The sequence below is a fragment of the Pygoscelis adeliae genome, unplaced genomic scaffold (assembly GCF_000699105.1).
Source record: "Pygoscelis adeliae isolate BGI_AS28 unplaced genomic scaffold, ASM69910v1 Scaffold420, whole genome shotgun sequence".
Lineage (NCBI taxonomy): Eukaryota > Metazoa > Chordata > Aves > Sphenisciformes > Spheniscidae > Pygoscelis > Pygoscelis adeliae.
The window spans coordinates 378042-392435 of NW_008823871.1; the positions used below are offsets into that span (position 1 = coordinate 378042).

The 14394-nt window shown below is 46.5% G+C and overlaps 1 protein-coding gene across 1 annotated transcript in view; it reads right to left on the reverse strand.

Annotated features, from left to right (window-relative positions):
* The window catches only part of PLCB2 (phospholipase C, beta 2), a 62811-nt gene extending 48897 nt beyond the window's left edge, over positions 1–13914 (reverse strand). Inside the window, exon 1 of the mRNA XM_009333592.1 lies at positions 13814–13914. Coding sequence (XP_009331867.1) covers positions 13814–13840 — 27 coding nt within the window. The 5' untranslated portion in view covers positions 13841–13914. The remainder of the gene's footprint in view (positions 1–13813) is intronic.
* Positions 13915–14394: the final 480 nt, after the last annotated feature.

The window sequence follows — 14394 nt, forward strand, 5'->3', positions numbered from 1 at the left end:
TCAGAAAGCAAACAGCCTCTTATATCCCAGCCAAATTTAGGAGGGGCAGGCAGGCGAGGACCGATGAATCTGCATTGTAAATCAACAGCTCTCCAAGCAAGCCACGCGGAGCTCAGCCCAAGGTCACCTAGAGGAAAGCTTGCGATGGGTTGAGATGCCCGCGCGGGCAGTCATGCACACGCGCGGTCTCTCCAGGAGGGACCTACTTCTCGGAGTTGTGCTTGTGAACCACACGGTTCGTAGCACTTCCGCAACTGAACTTCCTTAAATTTCTCTTTGACGAAGTGCAGGCATTACCAGCCGACACTCAAACTATTTCAGCAGATGTGGTTACAGAAGAGCTCAGGATCTGGCTACAAGCAGACTGCCCCCTTCATGCAACGGGCCAAATATCACATAAAGTAAACTTATTCTTTGCTTTGTACACAATCCATTTCTGGGGCCACTTGCTGCACTGTCCAGTCTAACTTTTTCCCTTTCTCTTATGGGTTCTTCTGAATGTCAACCTGAAAAGTGAAACAGACCAGCAGAGCAGATGGAAATTCCACAGACAGATGAAATAAAACACTCACAAGAGCCCCTAGGAACTGCAACATTCTCCAGATTCACTTGGGTCTACCGCAGGTACTGTGGGAACACAGAATGGGAGAGATGTGTAAGGTGGGGATTATAACGATGAAGCCGCAGGGAAGTGACAGAAAGCAGAACAGAGGGTTAACGGCAAACAGGGCAAAACCGAGTCCCTGCTCCTGACCTTGGAACGAGGCAGTTATGTGTGGACAGCAGAGGAGAAAAGTTGCTGTGGGTGGCAGATGCGCGCTGGCTAACCAGAAGGAGAGTGGCTTGTGAAAAAGACTGACATGAGCAAGGTTAATTTTAGTCAAAAAGGCAGAGCCCCACAACTAATTAGAAGTGGAGATAACTGTGCTACGCTTGCTATAATAGGATTCCCAGCCACACGGTGGGATTTCATCCTTGTTGTCTCCTATGAAAGTCAAGGTGTAGCACTTGCCATTGCTCAACAGGGACAAAATACTGTCAAAGTAGTGCAGATTCTGAGAAGGGTGGACAAAGAAACTCCCACTGTGCAAAGGGAGCCAGCTGCATGGTTTTGTGGCTTCTTTCCCACCCGACTTACCCAGTTGATACCCAGCACTTCAAAGCAGACCGGACAGCCGGGGGAAGGCTGACTGAAGGAATCCTAAGGGCATTCTCAAATGTTAGTGGCATGAGACAGGAGACGTTAAGTGGACCTGTAGCAAGTGCTCTAGCTGTAAAAAAAAAAAAAAAAAAGATGGCAGCAATTATCAGAGAGATGCCTGCTGCAGAAACAGAGAACCCTGAACAAGCCTAACATCCACTGTGCATTTCTTTCAAGGGTTTATCTGCCTGACAAACTGGGAATAAGAGAGCTTCTACATTTCCAGCTACCACCGAGTCTTCTGCATTTACTAACGTGTTTTGCAAGGCACTGTACTTTCCAAGAATTGGCTATCCAAGCTAAGGCTGTTAGTTCTATTTTATTAGGGCAGTGAACTGAAGTGGCTTACCCATAGCTGTGGTCGCTCGGTGTCAGGGCTGAGACTAGGGACATGGGAATCCATCACCTCCGGTCTCATAACCAAGCCACACTTGTGGTATTAAGCTTCCTTTGCATGTGTGTCAAAGTTACACGTGCTTCGCAGGCATCCAGCTGACAGAGCACTGGGGTACTCCAGGCCCAGCCAAGACAGCATCACCAGGACCCCCCCTACGCAGAGAACGCTGTTACTCCCAAGCGGCAAAGCAGCAGATGACAGTGTCTGCCCAGATCTCGAAGGCTGAGCTGGAAGCGCTCAGGGACATCAGCGACAGCCTGGGACTTGGCATAAATGCCAGTGAAACACCAGGCACTGCTGGGCGGGTTCTGTTCTCTGTGCTCTTCTTGCAGGCAGCTTAGGAACAGACCCTGGGGCCTAGGTACATATAGAGAAAGGCCATGGGAGCACAGGAGGCTGCAGCGAGGAGTGAGAGTTTTCTCCACCCTCACCCGATCCCTTCTGCAAGGCCAGAGCAGTTTCAGGGCTGCTTAACTTTAACTTATGGAGCAGCTGTGAAAAGGATAAAGAGCATCGATCTTGCTCAGAAGTGCTGCAGTCCTCCCGTCCTCTGCAACACAAAGCACTGAAGGAAGGCCTTGGAGGTCACAGCTGTGAAGATGTGAAAGGTGGGATGAGCTTTGGCCGCCTGGTACTGCAGGCAAGATCAGTCAGTCACAGCTACTGGTTCAGTGGCCCAGCTGGTATTTACCACAGTTATCACAGCTTTGTGAACCATGTCTGCTCCCTGCCAGCACCAGGGCCTCACAGAAGGGCTGCTTCTGTCCTGCATTCTCTCAGGCCTGGATATTCAACAGCTTTCTCTGTCTCATCAACAAACCTAAAGTCAGCAAGAATCCTGCCACAGCTTTACTTGCTTGTCACTCAAGGTCAGCTTTCCCTAAGGGATAAAACAATAAATTAAAAAAAAACCCAACATGAAGAGCAGGAACCAAGCTAGCGGCTGTCCTGTGAGGCTGCATGGCGCTGCACAACATCAACTGCCAAGATCCCCGCTTGCATGAGGATGGTCACAAAAGCTGAAACTCACTTCCTTTTGCACAACCCAGCCTCCTTATCTTTCATTTCATACTCCTTGCTCTATGTGGGAGCTTCTGTCCCTCAGAGGAAGAGATGGCTGATGGAACAGCGATAGAATAAAGCAACAGTCCTGCCCTCTGCTGAAAGCTCTGATATCAGAGCAAGCAGAAGCAGCAGCACTTCGAGCAGTATTTATTCCAACTGCCCTTTATTTTCTTTCTCCTGCAAGGCCCATCACCCAGTGAATACTCATCCTATATCCCCTCTGTTCAGGGCCCTGTGTCTCCTTTGCTTTCATCCCTTACCTTCACCACTGTGCATCCCACCACCCACTACAAGAGTTTTGATATAGGAAAGTTTCCCTTCCCCCCCCCCCTTTTTTTTTTCCTGGAGAATCTTCCTTATCTCCCTGTCCTACCTATTCAGCAGCCTCTACCTCCCACAAAGCGCACACAGAAGCAAGGTAGTCAGCATTACCCTTCAGAGATTTTACAAGATAGGGTCTGTAGACGGTGATTTAAGCCATGCTGTCTGTTAAACCACCTTGACTGGATGGCTCCCGAGTTCTAGCAAATTTTATAACCTCAACCCCAACCTATTCCTAGCACACACAAAATCTGTGAGAAATCTCTTCCAGCATTGTTCCATTACGATTCTATTTTGCAATGTATAATACTGTCCTCTAGTGAACAGCTATGATATTGCACACACAGCCTTTAGCACTGCCTTCAAACACCAGTAATAAATTCACAGCTAAGCAAAACTGAGTTCATCCCGCTGCTCCTTTTTCTATTCTGCCCTCTGAGCCCTGGGAATCCTGAAAGGATTAACGACACCATTACGACCACAAAGGCCAGTATTTTCTCACCACCCCTAGAGAGAACTGCTGAGTGTGTGTGCCGGGGCATAGTTTGTGTCCTACTTTGAGCCCAAACCACAAAGGCCAAGGATTCATAACAGCTGACAGCATGACTCTTCAACTTGATCTGCAAAAGTCAGAGGGCAGTGGACTATGGCACAGAAAGACAAGTGGCCACAGATGCCACAATACCATAAAAGCAGTGAGGTCTTGTGTTAAAAAAAAACCCCAAACCCCAAAAACAATCTGACCAACCACCAAGACATTGTTAGGTCCATAATTAACTGTTCACTGTGCAGGAATATGCAGCAGGAGTATATTATGCTTACAGCACTCCGATGGCTTTAGGCATATTTCCAAGCTGCACAGCTGAGTGATGCAAGCAGGCTCACACACTATTTAAACATCCTATACATTACTGCAGTACAAAAATAATCGCTGCACAGGAATGACTGAACCATGCAATTCCTAATTGCTAGCAAAAGAATGAAACTTTCCAAGACGGGCCATTAACAGAAGAGGAAGGAGGATGAAGAGCAGCAGCACAGCAGACAGAACGTGCCCATCTCGTGTTACCTTGCAGTAACGGAGCAGCAAGAACAGGAAAGCGAGTTCTACCAAATCTGGAGGTGAATCCATCTAACTCCCCCACTTTGCTTACCTACGGTATAAAATACTGACCTGGAAATCAGGATGTGGGGGAGGGAGCCCCATTTTGCTCTTGACCTCATCAACTTTTTCTTCCTACTCTACCAGCCCAACTTACTTCAACTGCAAGCTGCCTCTTTCTGCGGATGTATTTGCTGCCTGCCACAGCAGATTCCCAGTCCTAGTTGAGACCTTAGTATTGCTGTAATGCTTCTGCCATACTCCCATCCTCATTGCTTCTGCTTTTCAGTCAGTCTATTAGTTTTACAACCTGGACTTTACTCATTCTACTTCCCCTGGTCCAGCGTAATTTTTTCCACTTGTGAGAAGGTCAATCCCAAAGCACATTTTGCAAACGCAATCTCCTATGGAAGGTCCAAAGCAGCAAACCCAACTGGCACAGTAACTGCATCTGCCCACGTGAGTCAAGCCCGGAAGAACACAGTCCCCTTGGGCAGATCACAGAGAACAAGACATTATTTCAGCTGCAGCTCAGGGGGCTTTGGAGATCAAGGTCAACTTCTTAAACCGACATACCAGGGAGGTAGTACCTGGGGCAAGACACAAACCTTACAGCTTTAGGAATGGGAGAAATTACATATTTTTAAGGTTAACATGCTCATTCTCAGTTGAGACAAGCTATTATTCCTGAAGCATCAGTCTTCACTGTGAAATAATGAAGAGTGAGCTCTCCGATGCACAACAGCTTCTGCTCAAAGCATTCAGAATGCAGGAAAAAAACCAAGATCCCCTGGAAAGAGGCATGCTTCTTGCCCCATCCAGTCAAGAGCCTGAGCACAGACTCAGGTACTGAGCATGCTTTGACTCTTCCCCTTCAGAGAGCTCTGAGGCAGCCTCTTAATACAGGATTTCCAGGGTAAGGTAGCAGGTTAGTCCAGTCTTCAGGGCAGGGCTGAATCCATCCATGCTCCTCTGAGAGCAGGCATGTCTGCATGTGCAAGTTCAGAGAGATGAGAGCTCTTTGGCTGAGAAGCAAAGGATATCAGCTTGGTTCCAGCATCAAGCTAAGGCAAGTAATGTGGTCTTCAGCCCACGGATAGCTTTTTGTCAGCACAAATGCATCAAGTTTTCTACATGGATTTAGACAACTGTATCCATATGTGCAAGCCCCAATGCACTGACTTTGAAGGGCAAAGCATCCCAATGAATCCTGTTCAAGAGACAGAGGCTCCCATTCCAGATCACCCCTGGTGCAGCACTATACAGAGTCAGGGATGAAAGAACAATAAAAAAACCTTCTTTGCACTGCCCCTACCAGCTGATTCCAAGTTAAAGCAGCCTCAGACTGCTACCCAAGAACCACTCTGCCTACTCAGCTAATGGAGCTGAACAGGTTTCAGCCATGGTCTTCCCTGGCCCTTCCACAAACTTCAGTTCTCCACGTGCTAGACCAAAAATCTGCTTTAGTAATACCCACCTTCAACCTTCCACTATTCCCCTCCTCACTGCAAAGGCCTTTGCACACTGTGTTCCAAACTCTTCACCTCTTTGAGGTGGAACGCACTTGTGAAGCAATGACATATTCAAGTTTAGTCCTACAGGAAAGAATGCATTTTCCATCAGAGGCTGCAAAGGAGAAGTCAGGTAGGTTTGCAGGTAGGTCTACAGCCTCCACTGTTTTAAGTGAATAGTGCAAAATCAGAGATTCACAAGCTTTTCAGGCTAAGGACCACTTTCAGCCCCCACAAGTTTCTCACTAACCTCCACCTACATCACTGAAGCTGTTGGGAAAAAAAAAAAGAATCTCAACAGGCACAATGGCTCCAGAGCCCACGGAAGCCATCACATGAAGCTGATTTACACCAGCTGATATCCCCAGCAACAGCAAAATGAAGCTAAAGGTGTCTGAAGCTAAAGGGGCAAGGCCTCATACAGGCACTGTCCTTTGATAATCACCTGCGGATGGGACAAGGGTTTTATATCAGATCCTGAAGAGATGATGAAAGCCGTTTTTGTTCACTTTTGCAGAGAGGTTTGCTCTCTTGACACACACTGCTGCCCGCGATCCTGCCGCGTATGCAGGCAGAGTACTGACTCAGCCCACTGCCGTTAATGCACGTGAATATCACACACGGCGTGGCCACTGCTTCTTTCCATTGCTGCTCTCCAAGAGACTCATCTCCCCGCCTTACTGGGAAACGCCCTTCTTTTTACCTTGTTTATTGTAACTTGTACTTTTTTTACATAAAAGTACAAGTACTTTTATGGCTTTATACTACTTTATGTAGCTTTACAGGCTACATTTTCTAGCCCTGATGAGTGCAATCAGTGCAGTATATTTTAAATCATCTCCTGTCTTTCTAGAGGTCAAAATTAGATCTTGAAAATTATTTTTTAATTTTGTCACATTATCAAACAGGGAACAAACAACAGACAAACACACAAAGTGACTACAGATTTCTTGGAAAAGAGCTCTCTAGGAAACTTTTAACACTGCGTGCAATCCCAGCCACGCTTTCTTTGGAACAGTCAGATAAACACGGGACCAGGAAAAAGCAGCAAATGGAATGGAAATCACTATCAGAGCGTAAGGAAGGTCTCTTATAAGGTCATTCTGTGGCATCCAGGGTGTATGAATGGCCAAAGGCAGCCGCACGTTCACGTGCTACACTGACTAATACAAGGCTGGGTGTACTGGTGGGAACAGTGAAGGCTCACGAAGGCTTATCAGAGGCAGCTTCTGTCTAACGAGGCATGTTCACAAAAAGCAGCGCAGCTTCACCAGACATAAACACCAGCTCTGACACGTGCCGCCTTGTTAGCGCTCACGGCATACACGACTGGCTTAGATGTCAGGTTTGATTCCATTCTGCAGTTCACAATCTGTGGCCTTTAAGATCCCAGTAAACAAGCTGCAGTTGGTCCCCAGGCTCAACGCGACCTCCATAGTATTTTTCAGCTGACAATGATGCACATGCCGTGGTCCGCAGAAAATTGAGGAATAATACTGTTATATAACCAAAACTATTTGGACACCACTGCTGGGAATGTATACATCCAGAAGAGTGGATGATTATCAAACTACTGAATCTGGAAGAAATACTTTCCTGAGCAGAATGGCCAGTGGCTCGTAATACAAGATTTATCTGAAGACAACACAGCATTAATAAGGAATCTCACTTAAGCCCATAGCCAACAAATCTTCCCCCTTTTCACAGGCGTACAACATAGCAGGACCGAACTTTCTGCTGACATTTTCCATGCTTTCTGCTCCTGGAAGCATCAGAACAGCCTCTCTCCTAAGACTTTACAGCTCCATTTCCAGTAGTAGCCTGAACCAGGATGGCAGAAGTGTAAAAGCAGTAAGATGTAACGAGTAAGAATCAGCTCCAGCAGAACTGGGAGAGGCTTCAGGCTGCTATTTTAATTCAGTTAAATAACCCTCCCTTGCACAGGGTTATCAATATGAGTCCAGCACATTTTCCTTATTCAGCTACCAAAGCCAAGCACACAAGTGGAGAAAGTCGAAAAGTAACAGCCGCTTTTGATTTTTTCTGCAACAAAAAACCTGCTGTGAGATCAGGGAGCATTATCGCATTCAAAGCTACATTATTTTAACTAGGGTGAAAACCCACGCTAACCCCACATATAAAAGAATCTATTTGGATCTTTAAAGCAGTTAAAACTTCATGTTGCCTTAGTGTAACTCAGCAAGGACCCAAACTTAAGCTAAGTCAAGCTGACTTTGAAGAATGGGCAAGCTGTTTGGTCTAACCAAGAGCTTGGCTGCATTCAGAGCTGGCCCCAAAGAGGGCTGGAGCAATCATGCACAAATGAACTACTAAAAAAGCACCCTTCTCCATCCTGGGAAAAAACCACAAACCAAAGCTATCCCAGATTGAAACAGCAGTAACCCAGGCTAAGCCAGGATCACTTTAGCTTCAGGGCTGCCTCATGAGATTGTGGATAAGGCTTTCCAAGAAAATCCTGTTCCAGTGCTTGTAGCGGCAATCACAAGTTGGCACAACTCTGAATAAAGCATTGTCATTCTGCAAACATTATAGCTTGCCTGAAAATACAACCTATGTCAGTGCTCTCCCACACATATATGTGAGCAAATACTATATATATGTGTGTGTGTGTGTACCTGTATGCATCAGGGAGAAGCACAACTCATACACATTCATTCTGCAGACATAAAGGTGGGCAAGTTCAGCTTCTTCAGACCATGAAAACCAGAGGCAGAGATGCACAGTCAGATTATGTGGCCATTAATCATCACTGTCCTAGTGCTTGAAAAGCGGTGGTTATTTTCAAAATACAGCCCTCAGAAGTGTGTTCAGATGTTAAGTGTGTGTGGGGGTGTGTACATGCACATTTCCCCCTTGCAAAATGAATAATGAAGTGCTGATTTTTGACTCTAGATTCCTGCACAGAGACTGTGTTTAGAGTCACAACCAACACAGAGAGCACAGGTTCGCACCCAAAGAGAAACTTTTATTATTTAAAAAAAACATTCACCCTCTTGGAGTCCTGCAGTTAGTGAAACGAGGGCAACTTTCCTCTCCACAAACTGATGTGTGAAACCTACAGCTCAGAGCACTGGGAACCCCTGGGACTAGAGCCATATTCCAGCAAATGGCAAGGTTTCCTATTTCAGTGAGTGCCCAGGGCACTGTCAAGCCACCCTTGACAGCCTTTTCTCAGTTTCAGAAGTGTGTCATGGAAACAACAGGCCAAAGGCAATTCATGTCACCTGGGAGAACTCCCTGCCTCCAGAAAGCTGACCGAGATCTGTCTCCACTCAGCAGTACACCGAACCTCAAATTACACCAAATAAAAGCAGAGCTCCCAAAACATTGTGAACACCTCTGCTATAAAGCTAGCCAAGTGGCTCTCCCCACTCCAGAGTCTGAACCATTGTCTACTTACAGAAGCTTCGAAACATTAAAACCAAAACACTAAATCCTTTTCAGACATCCTTTTCACTCTTGAGTTTTCCCACCAAGGAAATATTCACTGTCCAAGGCTCTCCTGCAAGCAGGACATACTCTTTACACCGTGCAGATGGTTCACAGCATAATAAAATGGCTCAAAATGGGCCTCACCAAAGTGATGATACAAGGTTGAAGCTGCTGATGCATCACTACCCTGAGCTACCAGCTTTCTGCCCAAGGCTTCTATCCTGAGCGAAACCAGACCTCTTGCTGTTACATCTCAAAGTCAGCATCACTTTTACTATCTTCCCCAGCCACCCTATAACCTCTGCAGATCACTTTCCAAGACAGCGGGTTGTGCAAACTTCACTTACCACAGCTAAATCAGAAGCTGAAGGAATTAAAAGAACATCCCCAACCTCCCCCCCATCTGTTATTGGATTAACAAGAGAGACAGCACCTTCCCACATAAGACAGAGGAGATTTCAAAGCAAGAGGAAAATGCCAGAGAAGAGAATCCGATTCCTTGCAGGCTCCAAATGGGAGACTGGAACAACAGTGTGAAATAAGGCATATTTCCTTTAGAAGGGCAGACAACAGAGCTGGAGAGACTGTCCCCCATCAGTGGCAGAGACATTCTCTAGGACAGAAGGTTCAAGCCTAGGAAAGTCCTAGCAAAGCTCAAGCACTTCAGCCAAGAAAGAGATGAATTTAAACATATCTATTCCGTCCTTTAAACATTAGGAGGCAGGTAGAGAGACCTCATCCATCTCTCCCCTCCCTGGCTCACAAGTGTGACCAAGGAGACAGAATAAAGTTTAAGAAGCAACACATTTACAGTCAATAGAAGAGTTACAATTCTTTATGAAGTCTACAATCTGCCTGTAGAAGTCACACTGCCAGAGGCAGACACCAAGAACAAAAACCAGGGCCAGAGTTCAGACAAGGGAGCATATAACATCTTGGTAGTGAATTATGGTTTTAGAGTTTCACCAGCTAACCTAAGTGGAGTAATCAAGCCACACACCTCACAGAATAAGCTGGTCATTTGTAGGGCCTCACATCAGAGTGCCTCCTAACGACAGGGCACAGGAAGGAAAGGCAGAGCAGCTGCCTTTGCTGAATCAAAAGCACAGGAGCGATGGGACTGTGGGAAGCCATCCAGCCCAGCCCTTGTCCCAAGGCAGGATCAGCTGGGACATTTATCAGCTCTGACAGACATTAGTTCAGAGTGCTTCAGGAGGCCTCCGTTAACAGTGGAGGCTCCACCACCTCCCAGGCAATCCAATCCAGTGTTTCACTATTCTCAGAAGCAAGGTCTGTACAGGGGTAATATCTTAGGCCAATAATCTTCCCTTAATTAAGTCTTTTCTGTCCCAAAGCACTAGATACTATCCGTTGACTCTGAACATGGGAAATCAATAATACAAGTTTATTTAGCTACATCCTTCAGGGTCCCTGGGAGAGCAAGCAAACATCCCATTGCAACAGGCAGCAGCAGAATTCAAGCAGTGCTGTTCAGTTGGGTAGGTGGAACACCAATTCTTCAACAACCTGTCTCAGCACTTCAGTTTTCAACTCAACACAGATGTAAGGCAGCAAGTAGCAGGCTCGTAAGTGAGTGAGTTTCCTAGTGGACCCTCAGATAAGAGAAGTAAAAAATTAGAGAAGCTTATAAACAATAGGACCCTGAAGAGTACGGTGTTTGGACTGTCATGGGAGAAAGGCTAGATATTCACAGGCTACACAACCCTCCTTTGTTGGCAGGTCCAATCCCAGGGTGCAGCATGTGCCCTTGACTCCGTTTGTCTTGGGTGAGCTATCTCTTTTGCATTCTTCAGGCAAAAATCTCAGAGAAGGCTAATTTGCAAGCTTTGTCTAGTGTCTGACACATTCACTGACTTTACAAGACCTCTGAGCTCTGCACCCCAGAGCTCTTTCTACACCACAGGAACCTGCTCAACGCACAGCTTGGTATTTCTGCTAAAACTCAGAGGACAAAAAGAAAATATCATTATTGCAGCTCTGGCTTCCTGGCCCCCATTTGCCTTTATGGGTGGTTGTTAGCAAGGAACTAAGCTTAGGAACAGAAGTCACACGCCTTCTGGCAGCTGCCTGCACTTGAACAAAAGGACCTGGAGAGAAATTCACACCCATTTATTTGTTCACAGTTAAAAGAAAAGCTCACACCTGACTTTGGCAAAAGCCAACAAGACAGTATTTTATCAAGGCCAGTCTTATTCAAAGCTGAGACAGCAGAGGGTTTGGCATAGAGGAGAGAGCCTTAAGACCACTGAATTTCTTTAATAATGTGGTAGAACTGTTGTCTTCTATGAAGGGTAAGTCTACACTGCAGCCAGGAGGCACACCGCAGCCTGAATAACCAATGAATAAGTGCAATGAGGAGATGAAGATGCTAGGCTGAAGGCAGAATGTCTCTGGAATGACACAGTTCGGTTTTAAGACAACTACAGAACTGTAGTCCTGAGGAGCGAAGGGGAGCAAGAGAGCCAGGAAGGCGGGAAGGCGGGTAACTCATGTTGAAAAGGATATTGCCACATTTTCCAGCTGGAACAGCTTTGGCTGCTCCTAGAATCTACATTCAAATGATACAAGGTGTAGTGGGATCTCAACCACACCACGCTCACTGCCTTTCCTGGGACTGCTTCTGTCATGTCCTTAGCCAACCCAGTCTGCCAAGACTTCCACTGATGGAACAGGAGTGCTATTAACTGTTGGATTTATAAACAGAGTTTTGGTGAGCAGAGGGAAAAAAGCAGCACCAGTGAAAGAGCAGCAATCATTTGCACAGAGATTAAGAAGGATTGGCTTCCTTCCCAGGAGAGGGCAAACTAATTTTGGGGACATAGTACCAAGATATGCAGCTATAACTGCTTTTTATTACACTGATACCTACCACCTCACTGTTACCTTCTGTGCCTATTTCCTGTATCAACCTGCTGACTCTTAAATACCCTTAATCAAACTCAACATAATATACATTTGAATACCTAGCAACACCGGGGCTCTCATTTTTGTCTACCACCTTCTGGACGCTACAACAGGGTTGAGTCAAGCAGTAAAGGAGGATGTAGCATCTCCAAGGATGGACTTAAAATGAGGGAGGACAACACGGACTAGACAAGGATCAGGCAAAAACTGTCAAGACCTCATTCAGCCCCAGAGGAACCGCCTGTATGTGTCAATCCTCTCCCCAAAATTCCGGAACTGGAATTGAGGAAGAGCACAGGGAAAGGACTCATGGCAGGTGGTAATTCATCATCCTTTCACCAGAAGCAATGATAAATTGTATCGGCGGCGAGAACCGAGATCACGGACAGCGTAAGGGTTTGGAATGAGCCGATTTCTGCACAGATCATTTGAGGAAGAACTGTGAGCGGACACAGACAGCAGCCCAGTGAGGCTCTGCCTCTGCCCATCTTTGCAGCATTCAACAGCAGGAAGGCAAAGGCCAGCAAGGATGCGAGTACGGACCGGCAGCTGAGAGGACGGATTCAAAAACAAGCTGAAGATCTAAGAAGTTATGCTAGACAAAAAAAGTCCAAACTCAATCTTAAAATACTCTGTAGCACGGAAACTCTAAAGTCTTTGACCTCAAAATAAACAGGTCAGTGACACACGTGAAGCAGAGGAAAGGTGTGCTGAAGTCACAATCAAGTCACAGAATTTTTCTTTTAAGTGCAAAGAAAAGATGGAGCAGCAGACAGCTGGTGAATGAAATGCGAGAAGCAAGGGGAGAAGGGGTTGGAGCAAACACATCATCAAGAGAAAACAGCCTGAAAAATTAGTAGAAAATCCATTTTGTAGGAATTGCTATAAATCCACACGTACCACAACTTAAACATATACAGCCCATGGGAATTTGTGTATAGAATCTACAGAACTAACACAGAAGGTGCATTTCTATGACTCAGGAAAACTCTGTCAGTAGGATGCCATCAGCTCATGCTATTCAGGTGTGTGAAATTTAACTTCAATGAGGAGAATGCAGTCAGGTGTAATAAATCAGGGCAAAAGAGATAAGGGGGCCCATAGAAAAAGTCATAACACCTACTAACAAATGTTTCCTAGACATACCAGGTTACAGCAACATTTCATGAAAATCAATATTTCAGGAGGATAGAGCACATCATTAGCTGTAGTTCAGAATCAGCCACAGAGTCACTTGGGTTGGAAGGGACCTTTAAAGATCACGTAGTCCAATCCCCCTGCCTTGGGCAACGAGCCCCCTCTGCCCTGAACAGGCAGTGAAATCACTGCTACCCTTGCCAGTGCCGGCAAGGCAGCCACAGCAGGATCCGCTCGCTCCTGCATCTACACTGCACAGCCATGATTTTTTTTACTATAGATGAGATTTGTGCTGAGGCCAAAAGGCAGAGGATCCCCAAAAGCAGCACGACATCACACCCTTTAGCCCTGCCACCCAGGCAGAAGCAGGGTCTGGAGACAGAACACCCCACGTCTGCATAGCTGCTCTCTCCCAAGAAGAGTTAGTCCCCAAAATTCCTTCGCCCTTGTAAGAACCACCAGGCAGAGCTTTTAGTCAACACGATCCACCTTTTGCCAAGAACTACAGTTATTTTGAAGTTGCTCCATTTTATTCCCTAACATATTTTCTGCCCCAGTAGTCTTCCTCAGAGCTGCAAGCTCCACACTCCTTCCTGCAAAAACTCAGAGGTTTTCCCTTTTCTCTCCCAACCCTCCACATTTTTCCTGCTATTGAGAGTAAAAATAAAATGCCACTGTTCACTCAAAACTCAGTCACTCACTTCCTCTGATGCCTTTCTGGGTGACATCCATCTCTCCAGCTGCTGTTAACCTCTTTCAGAACTGCAGCTCCTTATAAACGAGAGGCTTTGTGCTGCAACGCACCTGACCGGCCTAAGATTTAAGGAAGGAAGAAAATTATTGTAAAAGGAGCAACAGAATAATTCTCAAAAGTAAACGTTTTGCAGCATAAAGAGAAAAAAAAGGCTAATCCATAGCCTAGAGCAGCGTTTCAGCTGTCTTCTGAGTAAGGCAACGTAATGCTTTTGTAGGGGACTAACACACGGGGAGAATCAAGTCACATACGACCAACATCGGGGTCAATCAAATCCTAACAGCAACAGCACGGCTTCAGATTACCTCTGCAGGGCCGGGGTCAGCCCCACCCGAAGGGAACAAAACCGGCCCCTCTCCAGAAGCCGCCGCTTAGCCGGGGCGTCCCTCCAGCCCCACCGAAGCTGCGGGCAGCACCGCGCACCCGCCGGCGGGGAGGCACCGAGGGGTAACCCACGGAGAAGAGAAAGCGGAGGGGAGGCTCCCGACCCCCCCCTCCCGCACCAGGCCTCTGCCGGGAGCCTTCCTC